The sequence below is a fragment of the Anneissia japonica genome, unplaced genomic scaffold (assembly GCF_011630105.1).
Source record: "Anneissia japonica isolate Jap-2015-1 unplaced genomic scaffold, ASM1163010v1 scaffold1354_len74017_cov140, whole genome shotgun sequence".
Lineage (NCBI taxonomy): Eukaryota > Metazoa > Echinodermata > Crinoidea > Comatulida > Comatulidae > Anneissia > Anneissia japonica.
Window position 1 is genome coordinate 55,408 of NW_022747374.1, and position 19,270 is coordinate 74,677.

At 34.5% G+C, this 19,270-nt stretch overlaps 1 protein-coding gene across 1 annotated transcript; it reads left to right on the forward strand.

The window, feature by feature from the left end:
- Positions 1-1,030: 1,030 nt before the first annotated feature.
- On the forward strand, positions 1,031-19,264 carry LOC117120458 (menin-like; the record flags this gene model as incomplete). Its single annotated transcript, XM_033265483.1, has 3 exons — positions 1,031-1,775; positions 17,487-17,681; positions 19,209-19,264. Coding segments are annotated over exons 1-3 (723 nt in total), but the record flags the coding sequence as incomplete, so codon positions are not given.
- Positions 19,265-19,270: the final 6 nt, after the last annotated feature.

Sequence of the window (19,270 nt, forward strand, 5' to 3'; positions counted from 1 at the left end):
ACATGTTTAATTGTGATGTCTTCATTGGTCGAATGTCTGATGATTTTTATGTTGAAGAACATTGGAACATCATCAAAACAGCATTGGTGATAGCTGCCCTCTGGAGGAGACATTGGTTTTCCTGAAAGTGCATACTGTTGGTGTCCTTCAGTGATCAGGATTCCTTGAAAATGAGAGCCATCCTCAAGGAAGCACAGGAGAGCTTTCCCAGTGATAACTGACATGGTATCTGGACATACAGAAAAAAAAAATCAGATATTGTATACTTTATTAGTTTGTAACTGCCTCTTGATTATGCCAGCAATTTGGCATCTCTTTGCTTACAATAAAGTCCACTGGGCTTGTCTACAGACGGGACATGGGCACACTCCTCCAAAAAACTTGTGCCTTCCCACATTCACGCACGTACAGTATATCCTAAGTCTCCCGGAAGCTGGCCTCCCGCACTCTCACAAGCAAGCAAGAATCTCCCGGAAAGTACCCTATCTCCCGCAAATTCATATTTTTGCATGTTTTTACTACAATACTTCATATCAATTTTCTCAAGGAAGTCAGTCCCGATGGGTATCGCCACGCACAGCAAAACAAAATCAAATGTTAGCAAAGCTCATTTAACCAGATCTCCCGGAACGGAAGGATTTCTTCCAGCTTGGGACCCCTGTCACTGCTTCACGGTCCCAATCGGCAAGCAAAAACAAATTCTATACCGCGGCTTGTGATTCCCAGGTACGTAACCGCAGCTCCAGCAGGAAACCACAACAGATCGCACACCGGTCAAACTTCAAAAACGCCGACGGTGATCTTCACTGAAATGGTGTTTTACTGACTAGAAACCATAGAAACTAACCGTCTTGTTGACAGGATTGTGCTTTAACTCATAAACTAGGATATGATCTACAGAAATCACAGTTATTTCAGGTGGTGGGGACGGTTTGTTATTGTGACCACGTGGAGTCACCTACAGCAGCAAACCACACCTACCCACACTCTGTACACTGAAATGTAAAGGACTCCCTCTAGAAATTACCTCACAACGTATCGAAAAGACTAGTTCGTTGACCTGACGGATGACGCACGTGGGATACATGAAGAAATTACGTTATTTCTCACATATTGTTAACTGATCAAAATTAGTTAATTGCAGTGTGTCATCATTTGAAAATGACTCAACCAAATACGTGACTATCTGATGGTTATTGTTGTGATATTTTACTGAATAATAATTATAAGTTATGCAGGTGTAGTGACCATCATCGCTACCACCATCAACTCTGCTCTGTTTGTTTGGCTTGGACGACCGATCATGTCTTGTTTACCTCGAGAAATGCAACGGGCAAAGCCAAAGATGGCGGGATTTCGGAACGATGCGAAACGTTTATTTCCATTACAGGACATACAGGCTGTTGTTAAATTATTTCGTTCAGAACTTACTACCGATGATCATGAACCTAATCTGGCAATGCTATCTTTAATTGCAGGCATAGTGGAAAATGCGCTTACGAGTAATCGCGCCAACAATACGGTGATGATGGGAGGCGTGGACGAGTCTCGCACGCTTGAGACAATCTTCCCCGTCATACAATTATCCTATGTGGAGGCCTTCCTCGCTAAGTTTGAATCTCAAATCAAAGGTTCGGTAGATTTAAGTGAGCACAAATCTCAATTTGCTACCAGAGATATGGTAAAGAAAATATCAGATGTTGTCTGGAGTTCATTGTCACGAGGACATTATAAAGATAAAGCTCATTTGCAAACTATATTCAGTTATTTGACAGGTAAGGTCATTGTTCATTAGGCTAGAGAGAGGTGTTAATTGTTTGATTTTTGTTTTGTGTTTTCATTAATGTTTAGCTTGCACAACATAATTATGATATAGACAGTCACTCAGTGTTGAAATTACTGTAGGCATGTACTAGAAGGATGTAGGCCTAGGCATAGGCTAGGCCTAGTTATTTAATTATTAATATTAGTATGCATGATTTTATTTACTGGGCCTAGCCTATACTAGGCCTATACCTATACTTATTATACTAGGGCCTAGACCATTGCTATAGAGAAGAGATATTGTAGCATACTGAATTTTTGTATAGTTTCCCATGGTTACCTATCTCACATATTCCCGTTGTTTGGTAGGCCTATTCATGGGCCCTCATCATCGTAAATAAACAATAATTAGAATAGAATGCTGTATACAATGTATGTTAAACCCTGCCAGTTAAAGTGTTTCATTACACGCAGAGGTTAAATATGTACTCTAAAAAAAAAATGTTTCATACATGCCAAACGGAGAAGTGCTGGTTTGAGATTTTTCCACGAAAGGACTTCAATAGGCTTAGACCTACAGAAGATGCTCTCTGGTGCACTGTAGGGACCACTCAGCACAAAACACACATTACAACATTAATTAGTGTTCCAAAATAGATTATTACCTGATAATATAGTACTTACCTGTGAGCCTGGCCTAATCTTTATTGTATAAAGATTACTATTTTTGTATAGTAGAATGTATGTGGCTGGCGGGAGGGCTTGAGATAGGGTCAAAAAGCTGGAGGTTCCCGCCTGATGTGGGGGACTTGGTAGATATGATGTTTGGTTCGGCACTTATTCGAGGATTTACCGTACGGTAGAGCGTTCTGATTTGCAGAGTCAAAGAAAAGGAAAGGATGAAAATGAAGCAGCAAATTAGAATCTATAACTATAACAATAAAAATAATTTATATGTCCTCAATAGCAACGTTTTTACCTTTAATGTAATTATCCTATTCCTCAAAACTTAGCTTACTGCCCGCTCTGCTGAATTATTGACCAATTGCTACATAATTTTGTTGACTCGCTACACAATTTCATTGTCTGTCGCCACTGCACAAGCTGTATTAATATATTTATCCATCCAATTTCCATTTGTTTGATAAGGCAACATGATTTACCATTAAATTATCGAAACTAGTGAGAAGAAACGAAAGTAGAAGTCTCCCATCATGTCTAGGCATGCAAGAAGCAAGGGTAATACAAGATTTTCCTGGCAGGTAGTCCATCGTTCGCCAAATGGTGGTTTAATTTTCACCAGACAGATTTTGTCTTCTGGGCCCATCTGCTGATGCTCGCAGTATATTACCATACTACAGTATACAAAACAAGTACACTTATTGTACGTAAATCCTTGAATAAACATTGCTCTTGAATATGCGCTGCACCAAATGTAATTTTTTTTTCCTAAGCAGTGCTCTCGAATAAGTGCCGCAGCGAGATCTATTTTGAATAAGCGCTGCGGCGCTTGAGAGTACTGTACATACTCTATTACCTGCGTGTAGTGAAGCACTTTGAGAAACAGGTTTTTAAATACTGTACAATGTATAGGCCTAGAGTGCTCAAGTGTATAACACAATGAAGGCCTACCGAACTACAGGAATACGTGAGATAGGTAACCATGGGAACAGGCATGAAAAGCGCCACACCAATATTTTGTTTCTGTTTGTTTGGTACATGGTACAATACATGAGGTATTTGAGGCATTATTTTTTTCAGGGAATAATGGAGCTCAGTTCACATGTAATGCGACTCTCATTTTGGGAGTTGGAGCCCCAACCGAAAAGCGTCTCCGAGCTCATCTTACTACTGTACTACCCATCATGTTAATTGTTAAGTAGAGCCTTGACCATTCTTTTAGCTATTTTATATCATAGGTAGGGACCAACCTCTTGGCTAATTCATAAGCCAAAATACTGTGTTGATATATAAGGGCCCCCCCCCCAACATTTTTTTCCCTCAAGCTACTCGACTCCTTACACTATGCCAATGCTGTTCACTATTTTCCATAGTGCCCTCATAATTTTACATCTAAATTGTTTTTGATTTTTTTCCTATTGTTAATAATAATTTCAAGAATTATATAGAGCATGGTAAATGAAATATAATGGATTTATATATGGAAATGTTTTTCCCAATAAATGTTACCATGGAAATATGATAAATAAGTGTACAAGTGAACAAGCAGATACAAATTTGAGGGATTTGCAGTTAAACTTGTTTTGCCTATATTATACAAATGCTATAGCAGATGATAGTGTCATACAGTTAGTTTGATATAGACATTGAAGCCGTATGAGCTTGGATCTTATTGAATGATGTTACTATGGTGATATGCTGACAAATAAGCTAATGATGAGAGGCTTCCATTGTGTTGACTGACCATTAAATGACAGTACGACATTTTGTGTCACATGATTATAAAATACATTGGCACATCATATTTAATGCTGCATGACAACCAATCACAGAATAGAGATCTCTGTATGTTTATATTTTCAAGAACCTGCCATTGAAGCTTGCATGTTATTGAATGCTGTTACAGTACCATGGTTATATGACAAATAAACTAATGATGATCAAAGGCTTCCATCGTGTTGACCGACCATTAAATGACTGACCTGGATTCGATGTGCTTTCTTTTTAATTGTGATTGAATAAACGAATGATTTTATAAAAAAAAAAAATTAACTCGCAGTTTCAGTGCCGATGGGTATCATTATGTGCAGCAATGTGTTAAGATAGCTTATTAACCATATCAGTGGCAGACTCAAAAGGGGGAAGCTGGCCCTGCCCTCCCCCTCCTTAACTGTTCTCACGGCAGGGAATGTTGTCCATAGCGAGCTCTATCTTCAACCCAGTGGGATTCATAGCCAGAAATGTTGGTCCTTTGAATTAAATTGTAGCATTGAGATGACTAGCTGGCACAGAATGTGAAGCTATGTCAGCAGGATTCTGGTCTGTAGGTACGTGGTGCTACTGATACGGTTTTGACAAGGTGTGTATTTTGTGTACTCGATTTGCGACTTAAGTGTGAAATCATTTGGACTTGTTGGATATGTATCCTAGTACTGCTTTACTCTCTGTAAAATGTGGTACTATCTAATTTTATTCGGCTGCCAAGATCGGAGCAAATTTTCTGTGCAAGTGTGGTAGCTAATACTGCTGTACAAAGTTCCAATCGTGGTATTGACACCACGTGTGTTTGGCGTTACTTTAGCCTTGGCCAACAAAAATGAGATGTGGGGTTGTCTTTTAAAATTATTTAAGTGGAGAAAAAAAAAATTATATTAAATTTGAGTCTGAGACTAGAGAGTGCCATTTCTGGCCATCTAGAGATGCCATAATCATACATTAATAACCATAATCTGACCCAACCATGATGGGATTGAGGTCTAGACATTCCATGTCTGAAAGTCCCTTTCTACTGTAGAATCTGCCAATGCAGGTTTCCCAGAATAGTCTCCTTCAAACTTGGGATTTATGACTATTGTTAATAAGGAATATTAATAATAGATGATTTTATTGTGTTGATGCCTTTATACAGTACTGTGATTCATCATTTTATTTTGAAGAGTTTGTATACAGTACAGTATACTGTAGGCAACCTGTTGAATATAATTTTGAATAAAACTTAATAAAATTAAATCATAAAATTAGTGTCCTCGTTTTAATATTTTACTTATAACCCAGGTTTGTTTTAGTTGATTCACTTAAGTTTATATAACAAATAAATTAGAAATTATACTTGTCATTATCATATATTAATTGCCTATAAAATCCCAGCTCATCATTATAACAATCTATTTAGTATTACTGTAGTACAGTATTTTTAATTTTCCATGCACTATTGTTAATTTACTGCATGTGATGGAATAGCAAAATTTGATGTGAGATCAAGTGATGACATGATTACCATACTGCATATTATGAATATTTGTTGCTATTTTAAATGATGATACATGCTACCGACTTGCTGAAAGTCAGTGACCTCTTGGTGAATCATTATTACTGTACACTCCACCTAGATCAGTGTTGCATGCATCGTGATACTTATATTATTATTAGATCATCAATGAACATTTTGTTTGATATCTGACATGGATTTCTGTTGTGTTTATTTACACTACACTACATAGCAAATTATTGTGATTAATCCATTGTTGATATTGTATTATAATGTTAATATTGGTACTTGTAAACATCAAAATGTTTCATATCATAATATAATCTCTATCATTGTCATCATTACCATCATACCAAAAAGTTTGTATTGCCCAAGCCCTACTTAAAGTCTTAACCAAGGATTTGTAGTCCTTAGTGGCGTATCTAGGTAAGGGTGAAATATAGGGACAACCCTAAAAAGTCTCCCCACCCCCCCCCCCCCTCTATTTAAAATTAATGAAAAACAAAAAAATCATGATCAAGTAGATAAAAATCAACTTTTACAGTATCACTATATTTTATGAGCTAGCTTTCTCTCACTTAATCATTGATCCCCCTTCACCTTCTAGATATGCCACTGGTAGTCCTATGCTTAGGAATTAAACTGCATGAAGTAGGTGTGTAGACTCAAAGCACTGGAAATAGTCTGTTCCTTGAAAGATAGAATAATGTAGGTACCTTCAAATCGTTACGGTATACTTCTTCAGACTTTTCATCAGTCCTTAAATCAAATACAGTCAGCATTTAATAGGTAACCAGATTAATGATATGTCGCAGTCTTTATTGCTCATAGATTAACTGGATTACTCATCGGTCATCCATTATTATCTGTTCTTAAGTGTGACTATCTGTTGTAGGAATGCTATTTTTTGTTGTTTACAAGAGCATTACTTAGATCGTCTCTCAGGCGTAATGATTAACATGCTATTAGTAATAGCCGGTTCCTTTATTTTCATCCTGAATCATTCATATCTCTTTTAGGCAGCTTTAGGGACTTTGTACTGCTAGTTCAGTTAATATAATTTCATAAATCAAATCATACAGTAACTTAAACACATCTATCAATTGTGTATATTTTAAAGGTCATTCTCGATATTAAGATTATAATGTGTTTATGATTGGCCCTCAAGAGGATGGGTATATGAGTTCCACAGAGTGGTGGCACCAGTGGGGGAGGGGGGAGGTGATCAGAAGAAAATTTCTTGTCCTATTCAACCAAACTTATTCTCAATGTCATTTATTGTATGTTTGCTTAATAAGTAACACTATAAAAGAGACGCAAGAGAATGTCTCAGTGTAGAGTTTTGTATAGTGATCTAGCTGCGAATATTGAGTATTGTACCTCCACTGCAAGAAAGTGAAAGTCCACCCAAGAGTGAGAATCTATCAAATATTATACAGTATAACCAAACTTATTTCAACATTTAAAAGCACAAATTTATGGTCTTAATAACCCCACAGACATTTTATGGTTTGTTATGGTCTTAATAACCACACAGACATTTTAGGGGTTATTATGGTCTTAATAACCAGAGACATTTTAGGGGTTATTATGGTCTTAATATCCCCTAAAATGTCTGTGTTCCAGGGGAATCGACCATTCTTTCATACATACATGGCAACTATCACTGATCCATGACATCATGCGGTGCGGTTTTTTGTGTCTTCTGCCCCAGGGGGGTAGTAGACCCTTCGTTGTCGTCTGACAGTTGACCTTGTAAGAGTAAATCTGGTATAGTAAATCTGATGGAGGAATGATGGGTCATGTGCTAAAGATAGAAATGAAAAGTAAGTCTACGAAATATGCTGCCATGCTAGATATGACCTGACCTAGTTACAGCAGGGAACAGTGAAATTACATGGAAACCTCTCGAACCGAACATCAAAGGTTATAACCTGCGGTACCGCCGTTCTTATCATAATAACTGATAAACAATTTGCAACTAATTTCAATTGCTTTGCGCATGCTCGCTATCGTGTTCTCGTTATGATCGACGTCGTGTCATACCATGATTTCCAGGGAACAGTTAAATTACACCACCTAAGTTATACAGAAACAATTAGTGTAAATGTGGACTAGGCCTACATCGCGACGATTGTTTAATATTTTGCAAAATGCTCGATGGCGAACGGTCTATATTCTATTTTAAAATACTAATCAAACAGCAAATCTACAGTTTGACATGGATTCGGGTCTAGATATACTGTACAATACATATATACTAATACTGTACAAGACGGTGAACGTAAACGTGTACGCCTGTCAGTCACGATCAGGTAGCCTAGCCCTATATTGCCCAGTAGGCCCTACTGTTCGGGTTCATGCTAGGTCGCCTTAGAGGCGACCTAGCATGAACGTTTGTTGCGAATGCTTTTTTCGTTTAATCTAGAGTTGCGCACCTCGCTGTGGTTATCAAAATACAGTCGGCAGATACATTAAAACTCGCTAGGACTGATAATCATGTGTATCCAAAATATTATTAAAAAAAATAAAATTATATTAGACCCTTTATGTCTGTGTTCACTGTTAAACATACTTGTGACAGTACAGTACTGAATGTGGGATGGTGTTTTTTATGCAGGGCGGTGGTAGTTTATGTTGCTGTACTATTGTACTCCTCTCCTCTACGCTATTTTATTGTTATTTATTGAATTTATGATGTACCGTAACAATTAACAGGGGAAAAAAATAAATGCTTGCGGTACACCATGTATGTACCTCTAGTTCTAAAAGAAAAATTGGGTACAACTACAACCCTCTGTGTTAAATAAAATATATACTTTGGCCCTTCGTCCTATTTTTATGCCCATCCCTGCAATACACCTTTTAGAACACCAAACATGAATGAAATGCAAGGAAAAGAGTTACAATTTAATACATTTATTAACAATATAAAATGAAAGCTATTCTACAATATTCATTGGTATTCATTGGATGTTGCCTGTTTGGTTTTTTAAATAAAATTACATGTACATCTTATCTAATTACCGTTACATTGTATCTAATTGCAATAACAATCCAATTATAAATTATATTTTCTAAACCAGTTATATTTATTTATAATTCTGTCTTTTTATTAATAGCACTTTCAGTGACGCAATACTGGTTTCACAAATGGATTAAATAAACAAAAAAATGAAAGAAAAGTTCATTTGGATCAAGCAAGAAAACATAACTTTGTAGTGGAAATGATAAAACATATGACGGCCTGGGTTTCGACTAAGTTTTTAAAGGTTGAAAATCATTACAATTTATTATAAATTACATCTAATCTTATTTTGATTGAGAAGGTAACGAGAAAGCAGCGCTTTGGAGTAAAAGTGATGAGTTGTAGAGTCAACCTCTCACTCTTTCATCTCCGCCCATTTTCAGCTTCCTTAGCAAATTCACTGGTCTTCATTTTCTGACTTGAACCTGAAAAAGAAAAACAAATTTAGCCGTAGGTGATTTATATAAGTTAAAAACATATTATAGAGGTTGATTGGGCTCAATTTCAACTGTATGCATCATCACTAAATTGTTATCACAATAAAAAATAAATAAAAAGAATACAGACAGGTGACAAATAAAACAAACAACCTTAAGGTCTTAGGCTTAATATATAATAATCATAAAATATTTATAAAATTATTGACGTTTTAACAATAAAAATGTACGCCGCCAGGCTCAGTATGCAGTTAGGAATGACGACAGATAGCTAAAACTAGGTTTACTTTTGGGTTTACCGACGATCACCGGATTTTGCGCAAATATAGGTTCAGTAATGGGCGAATATCTCTGATAGCCACAGTTGCTCGCTCAAGAGACTTAGGGCATTTGTAAGTTAAATATCAATCTTTTAATACATCAAAACCAAAAATAGTAAAAAAAAAAAAACGACTGGTTTGAAGTCTAAGAGAAATTTTCTGACGTTGGTGGTGATATTTTCAACTTTTTCGCTTGACTATCGGTACCGCGTGTTAGGGCACAAAGAACTAGGACGCAGCAGGGGAAATTAGACAACAACAATAGCGAACAATAGGTACCTAATAGGATTAGCACGCCTTAATAGTTCGAGATCATTCCATGTAATTTCACTGTTCCCTGGTTACTGTAAGTTATCATTTGAATTGACAATCACAGAAAGCTGCTAGATAAGACCTGTCCTAGAAAGTTCACTAAAAAGTCACAATAATCTGGTACAATTGAATTGCCAACACAGCAGAAAGCATGGATAAGTTAAAAGTAGCCAAGCAGTAGACCACGCTCCCAGTGGGAGCCTTTTTCTTTTTTTTTTGTGTATGTAGTGGTTAGTTTTGGTTTTGAATTTAAATTGTTCAAGAGTTAGGATGGGAATTTGGATAGCTTGTTGTTTAGACATCCCTTATGCCCCTGTTGCTGCACTCGAAATATGCTGCACTAAATCTTCCGGTACGCATTATTAATAGAGTCATAATAACATTTTCCCACTTCTGGCTTTCCTCTGGTTGTAAACCTTTTTCTCTCGTAGCGACGAAAATATAAACATTTTTTTTTACATGATTCAATTTGTGAAACATATTTTGATTGTAAAAACGATAGGTGGATTCTTTGGAACCATTTAATCAGATGTTAATATTTTAGATTCTAAAATTAATTTTGCATATTACTGCACAGTGATTATGCACTGTATTTAAGGTCACTAGTTACCATGGAGAAACGTTATGTCCAATTAATAATCCTGTCTTCAAGATCGAGGTTACATGCTGTGTCCAATCAAATATCAACTCTTAATTACCATTTCTAAATGCTCTAACCAATCTAGTATCCAATCTTAAAGATGAAGCGTGGTTACTGATTGACATCAATTGGTCGTAAATAATTCAAAAATTAAATAATAGACACATGAAAACAAGTTTTTGCATGCAATTCTCAATGATTTATTTACATAATCTTTCTGAGAAGCTAAACACCGGAGCCCTAATAATGATGTGTTAAACTTATATAGCGATTCATGCCAATAAGACCTCTAAAGCACTTCACATTATTACCCCCAGCAATTCGGTCAAGCACATATAGAGACCACATACTCAGCTCCCTGGGGTGAATTTCATAATTCAGTGAATGAAATCTTGTGAATCATTCAAACCAATAGAAATTAAAAAGTCAATTCTCAGGGGTCCCAAGTTGGAAGACATGGTGATATCCATTGGCACTGACTTCCATGAGACAATTGATAATGAAATAGTAAGAACATGTAGGTACTGTATTATGAATTTTCGGGAGATGGGTTATTTTCCGAGAGATTCTTGGGTTTGCGGGAGGGCGTCCCGATTTCTGGGAGACTTGGGACCCCTGAATTGGAATCCACAAGCCTGTTTTAAAAGGCCCTGTGAAAATATTTTCCCTTGTTTAAGAATGATAAGCTTGCAAGTTATTGTATTTTTGTATCATCTCGCCCATAATCTTGAGTGGTTCCTATTACGGTATTGGGCTAAAATCCATTAAATCTTTTTAAAATACATATTACTAACTAAATCCTCTCCGAGCCACTGGGGATCATAGGGCTGGAGCTTATCCCCAGTTTCTGTAGTGTTAAGCGGATGAGAGTTGTACTCCCCCTGGACGGGACACTAGTCCATCACAGGTTAGTCCCCAGCAGTTTTACTGGTACCCATTGATACAGCTGGGTGGACTGAAGCAATGTAGCTAAAGTGCCTTGCCCAAGGACACAAGCAAATCTGCACAGCGGAGACTCGAAACCCCGACCTTACGATTGAAAGGTCAAACCTCAACCGCTGCGCCAAACTGCCGCTACAAAAATAACATATAGTACAAATTAAAAATTAACCAAGAGGATTCTTACTTATTTGTACTTTCAGAAAGAAAATATTCCTTTAGGACAATTTTAAAAAGTCAAATGAATCAATTAACATATTGTAACTTCATCAACTTCATCATAAAAGAAAATCTTTATTGACAACTTCAAAATATATATGTAATAAAATCTGTCATTGTTTGGACAGTTTCCCACAGAATATAGTATCGTTTCCGCTCTGATTGTTATGGCTGTCGTAGTTATTGTTAGTGATGATCGTCTTGCCGGCGGCCATGTTGCCAAATGGAGGAGGTCTTTTATTAGAATATTCTATATATATTTAATAAGTGGAATGATGTATTATTAAATTTCTTAAACACTTTTGCGTAGATGATATACAATCTTGACATGTGAGATCATTTTATTTTTATATTTTGATTTTTTAATTAAATGTTTGATTTTTTTAAATATTTAATTTGATTTTTATTATTGTTGATGTTGATGTATACCATTTGCTGTCACTGCCCCTATTGCTAATGTTGCTGTTACTCCAACTACTGTGGTGGTGGTGCCAGTATGGAACGGGGAAATTCTCCCCCTCCTTAGGACTCCCTACCGGACATGTTGGACCCCTGTCTGCAAATTTCTGGACCCTTTACTGCACTGGTGCGGATATTGCTATTTTTAACTGGATTGTTTTGTTTGAATATTAGTGTGTTTTTTTATTTTTTTAATCATCAGATTAACAAAAAAGCTATTGAATAAAAATTAATGAGTGAAAATTATTAATTTTTTAAAAGTCACATTTATTTTGTAACTTCAAAATGGTTATAATATTAATAGAATACACTTATCCTTGCATCTGTTGGGGTAAATAGTTCAAATTGTTATTTAGAAAAGAAAAATTGCAATATAGAAAGATCATCTTTACATTCTCTGCATTTTAAATCCAGGGACCTATTGCGATCATATCAGCATGCAACTACTAATCGACCACCCTGGGCATAAATACATACATAAGCACATGGATAAGACGTAATTGTGAGTTCGCGCATTATAAAACATTACAGCGTAAATCGATAAATTAGAAATTCCTCATGTTTTTTCTCTGCAAGTACATGTTGTAGAAATTTAGTTATTTTTTTCTTCCTATGCAGACAAAAATTACTTTACTGTAACTATAATTTAGCAGTCTGAATCAGACCCAGTCACAGGGCAAAAAAAAAAAATGGTTTGTCCAGCCAAACTGACTTAATTTTGTTTTTGGGGGGTGAAGTTGTAAACATATTTTACTTTACTAAGAAGGAACCTTAAACTATTTGCATTATGTTTGAAAAGTTTGCTTTTCTGTAAGTAATAACTTTGAAGGCCAAACAGTAAGTATTATTAGCATCAGGTCCCCACTTTACGAACCCCAATGCATGGGATGGGTGATGGTCAACAATAAACCAAAAAAATCGGTTCTATAGAACAAATTTAAATGTCGCTGCTTAATTTAAGCACCACAACAAATTGTCTTTGTTCATATGAAAATTTCAGGATGTTTATATTTGAACGAGCATAGTATGAATAAATATAGGGTCGTCATTAGAGAATGATGATATTAATACTATAATTAGTTGTGGTACTTAAAGTACTGTATCCACTGGGTAAACACAAACATTAAGACTGATGTATAAGTTACAATTTTCCTAGACTGATTGTTATCTGTATAGTAGATGATGCTATTTATAGTAGATGATGCTATTTAATTATAAATTTGTGTATTGTATGTAGCAACAGTCCGCGTAAAGTCGTTTTACATAATAATTTACAGCACATAAACGATGTGTAGGTATGTGCTCAAGGTTTATGTCATGTAATATTCATGATTAATAGTTTGATTACTACACAAATGCAATTTCTGTATTGGAACAGAATTTTTTTTTTTGTGTAAATAGAATAGCAGAAAATGATATTTAAGAAGTATAAACAATTTGCTTTTAATTTTCGAATAAAATATTTATTTTCATAATCGTTATATTTTTATTGGTGTTTTTGGTTGTTATCAGTGTACAGTGATTTATTTTAAACTGATTTTGATCTGAATTAAACATTAACCCTTGTCTTTTTTCATCGTAAAACAGAACATGGAAACAAGTTTTAATCCAATGACATGCAAAATTAAAAAGCAGAACCAGAATATTTCCGACAGAGCTAGAATCCAGGGTTAATGTGAAAAGTAAAGTATTGGATAACTTGATATCAGATCTGATTACTGTACAGCAGTTGACAACACAAATATGTCTTGCCTGATACTGTAATCTTCCGATGACATCGCCTTTACTTAGGGGAATCCCCCTATTCATAGAATATGAAGTCACTTGACATTTTGTGCCTTTTCTAAAGTACCATTTGCTTCCTGCAAGTCATTATTTTTAGAAATTATATGGACATAATGCTATTGCTAATGGATAATCATGGAAATAATAATGTGGACTTTAATTACTATGAATTTATAGTTTATTTCAGCATTTGGTTACAGGTATCCCTGGTATGCATTCAATTTCTAAACTTTTTTCAGTTTATTATAGCGTCAAAAAAAATTGTTTAATTTCTTGAATAATATTCATACCTGTAGTTTTTACTTAATGCCACTGTACATGTGGTTTAAGGTGTAAAAAATGCCCTTTCTCCCCAGTTTTTAAATATTCGAAAATCTGTATCTCATTCACCGTTCCCCAGTTTTTCGTTAGACAACTTTTTTCTGTCTTGGAAAAATCAGTGCTACAACATATCAAAATTGTTTTTTCCTCCAGAGCCTGACTTTAACAGCAGTAGAAGAATGAAATTTAGGCTAGAAATAGAAATGATGATGTTTATAAACGTTATGCGAGTATCACTTTGATCAGTTTTGCATAAATGTATGAAATATGCAAATTAGTTTTGAAATACTCTTTCATTGTCATTCATACTGAATACTATAATCAATCCTATTTACTATCTTGAAGAATGATAGTGTAACCAATAGCAACTACTGTGTAATAGGCTATATGATAATTTATCATTTTCTTTAAATGTCATATTATTTATTAACACAGTCTATACAAAGGAATATTGTTCCATGAAGTGCTAGAGTTCAATAATATATCATATTAATTACTAACAAATTCATTTTAATTACTGTATAGTGTTGTATAGATTACTTCAATTAATTTAAAATTATGAGTTAATTTAATCAGATAATTAATTAGAAATAATATTCAGAATAGAAAAGAAAAAAAAACAATAAAAATAGAAAAAATAATGAACAGAATAGAATAGGAAATGGAAAGAAATGAGTTATTGGGAAGAAAAAAGCGAATTAGAATGAATGCAAAGACAAAATTATTTTTTGTACAATAAACCAAATTAATAATAATTGTAAGTAAGGTAAATCATAAAAAAATTAACTTCCTTTTGATTTATTGCTTTCATGACAGTAAAAGAGTGCATAAATGATAAATGTCTCAACCCTATATGCATAAATTTACTATTGTTATTATATTCATTAGTACATTGTGGTATATTATACACTAATGCCTTGCTTAGTATGGAATTATCAATAAGCTTGAAAAGTGCATTAGTCTTACTTTTACTATACAGAACTGTTCTCATGGTCAGTGAACTTATGTAACCAAATCCTAGCCAATCAGGGACAGAAATCCTGGGATGTTTTCATTTTTAACAGAAAATTGATGATATCACATACTACAATATAATTTTAATAAAGATGAATGTGGGTTCTTAATATAATATGTAAGTTTGTAAAACAGCACCTTTAAACCAGATCATGTGACATATGTGTTGCTTACTAACTGCAGTTTTTATGCATGTCATCAATTTGGTAGTGATCAGGAGAGAAGACGCCATGTAACATTTTAATACTCGTCACCTTTTAAGTAAATGTCTAATAATTTTCAGTGGTGGAATGAAAGTCAATGTACTGTATTGTATGCAGCACTTCTATGCTCAGCATTTGTTGTTCTCAGTGGTGTAACAGCTAAACACTAGCTAAATCCAGGGGCCCCAGGCCTTTAAGCCCTGGGATATTTATCATCATTTTTGCCCCATATATTGGCTAAGTGTGGCCTTTTAAAGCACTAATATGCAATTAAAAACCTGAGAAAGATCAAGCATGGTGCATAGTGCATGGTTGAGGATAGGAAAATATCATTGGGAGTTGCAGTAATGACATCATGATTGACTATGACATGTTAGAAACCATGAAAACTTCAAAAACATGGTTTTCCCCACGATGTAGTAGGGCCTGCAGAAACAGTAGCCAGGGGGCCTCTGATGTCTCTGGTTATACCACTGGTTGTTTTTGTTGGATCCTTTATTAACAGGATGATTCCCACTTTGAAAGAAAAACAATTACAGATACAGACAGCCTTATTGAAAGAAAGGTCATGTTTATTAGCTTCTCTCGTTTACATATTTATGATTTTGGTAACTTAACAATGGTTGCTGGGTTTAGACAACTAGAATCCTTTATCAAGACTGCCTATTAAATGACTGTGTTCTGTTCTCAGTCTCAAGTTTTTATTGACAAATTTATATGTTATTTGCCTATCCATATGGGTATGATGTGACATGATCATGTCCATATGTGGATACTATATGACATCATCATTCCCATATATGGGCAAATTGCGCATATTGAATTTGTTGTCATTTTAATTTGTATAATAATTACAGGCTATATAAATATTTTATGTTTAAGTTATTTTCAATGAATGAAGTAAAGTGCATAAGACATGCATTAATGTTTAAGAATGGCTCTGTAATTTAGTTTAAGCTGTTAGAGCACTTTCAGTTAAGAAATTAGTAGTTGAGTATTAAATTTAAATGTTTATTGATAGGCCCTGTGGTAAGTTTTGATGTAAATTGTATAGTAAAGATTGATTATATCAAACCCCATTAGAAATAAGCCCTCCATCTTTATTGGTTTTCTTGGAAATCTTGTACAGTTTTAATTATATTACAACTACTTAATTTTCCTTTTCAAATTTTGGTGTAATGTTTATCATAGGTTTTTTGAATAAACTCAAATGAAATCAAATCCAGTGGAAATATAAAGTACAGTAGTTGCAGTTAATTGTATTAGAGTTCTAGTTAATTGTATTATTATATTTTTAATATATTAGAGTTATTTATAGGCATATTGCATTAATTATTGATTTTATATAATGCCCAAATAGAAATAAGTCTCCTAAGCTTTGTTTTGAAAATACACATGTAGAGTGAATTATTTTGATATTCATTTATTTTCCCTTCCAAATTGGGTTTGTCTGTTCAATGATTTTCCAAATAAACTTAAATTAAAATTAAATACAGTTAAAATTATAAAGTAGTTGTAGTTATATAATAATTTATAATAATTTCTAGATATTACATTTATTGATATTTACAGTATGCTATCAGAGTTGAATGCTATAAATTGTTATAAATTGATCAAAATGCTATATATTAGTATTACATTTCAATCATGTCAGAATCGGTCTCAATAGTCATCCACCCACAGAACCACCCACACTCAGTATTTCATTATAATGTTTAAAGCTATCTTGCCTCATCTAATAACTTGCATAAATTAAGCCAAAAATAGACATTTGCATTACCCATACTGAATTGACAGGCTAAAAGCTTGGCTTTGTCTTTGCTTTTTTGTTTACCAAGTATACTGTACTACCAACGTACTTGTATGTTTTTAAATAGATGTTTCAAGCTTTAATTAATAGGTTCCATACATTATCCATTGATTGAAACCTGTGGTTACCAATTTCTCGACCATTTCTGTTCCCAACTGAATAATATTTTTAATTGTCCGATCCACCTCAGGATTTTTTTTTTTGTAATTTTACTTTTCCATTATCCATCTCATATTACCATATTTTTATGTTAAACAAGTTTATTTTTATTTTTTATTTGATTCAGGTAACCGTTTAGATTGCTTTGGTGTAGCGTTTGCCGTGGTTGCAGCATGTCAGATACTCGGTTTTGACGATGTTCATTTGGCACTCTCTGAAGACCATGCATGGGTCATATTCGGTGAGGATGGTAAAGAAACAGCTGAAGTCACATGGCATGGTAAAGGCAATGAGGACAAGCGAGGGCAGCCTATTAATGCAGGTACCATATCACATGACTTGTTTCAGAGCATCACTGTTATGAGACAAAAAGGGGCTGGAGATTCTAGGTGACCCCCATGTTCTAGCCTATTTGCCCATTTTTTGCACATCTCTGCAAAGGTGTCTGGACCTTTCATCTGTAAACAAGTCCCACCCTTGGCTCCCTATTAATCCAAATTCCTGGATCCTCCGCTGGTCCTGAGCTCAATTTAAATTCCTGTACAAGGGCATCTCCTTAAGACTCATTAAAAAAATATTTGGTCTGCTAAACCTTAACAGTACCCGGCTACAGATTAGGTTCCTCAGTGCAAATGATAATGATATACATAATACATGATTAATAATTTATTGAGCAGACTATACACAATTTTATTGATTACTTAATGTTTAAATGATATTAATCTGTTATAAAAGCATTGTTAAGTTTGAAGTTATCTATTTAGTCCATTATTGTTGTTACTGCAATAAATTATTTGCATAATTTTTGTGAAGAAATGACTTCAATAGAAATATGGTTTGGTCTGCCTGACTGAGGAGTATTTGGACACATGCCAACACTTGTGATCGTAAGAACAGAATATCATTATTTGTGGAATATAGGATCCTTCTAGAAATCTTAAATCTCCATCATTACATCTGCAAATTGCATCACTCCTGGAAACATTTCAAAGTTGTATAATTCCTATTAGATAACCAGAATTGACAATGGTAATATAAAAAATCGTAATTGTATTAAATAGGAATGATAAAATTATTCTGTTTCATTTAACACTATAAAAATAAAATAATTATAATAATGGTATAATGATATTTCTAATATAAAATGTGTGCACCATTTGTGTGTATGACAGAATACTAATATTTTTGTTGGGTGTCTATATTGCCAAAAAGAAATTGAATTATACTTGAATTGACTTCTTAGATTTGCTGATGATTTTTGCTGGTAGATGAATTAACCTTTGAGTCATGTGATCCTATCACATTTTTATGAATAATCATAGAAATAGAAACAAATACATAATTAGGAAAGGCAAAGTCAGATTATTATACTACAAATTCCTCAGCAAAATACAAAGCTTTTTTGTTAGTATGGTAATGGTAATGGTGGGATATTTGTAGTGCGCCTTCCACAATAAAATTGTCTCAAGGCGCCGAAAGTATATATTCTATAATCACAAATTATCCAAAATACTATTGATTCAACTAAGAATAGGTATGTGGTACTCCTATGCACACACTGAAAAAAAGAAAATTTTGTTTCTATGTAATTTCTGTGAAATTTTTGAGGTCACTGTGTTCAGTAGCATACTTGGGTAACGACGAGCCCCAGTGCAAGGTAATTGACAGACCCTTTGATGTGAAGTAGGTCTGAGTGCAGTCGGTCCAAGTTAAGGCTTGGCTTTGAGACCCACAAACCCCTAGTTTGGTTCATGGGCAGATTCTAGGGGCGAAGCCATCACTATGCCTGAGATCGTTGGAACTCAGTTGATATCTTGAATTTTGTATCTTGTAATTGTTCTCACTGCAGGAGTTGCTGATCAAAGTTGGTTGTACTTAAATGGATACCCAGTGATTTGCACGAGAGCAATG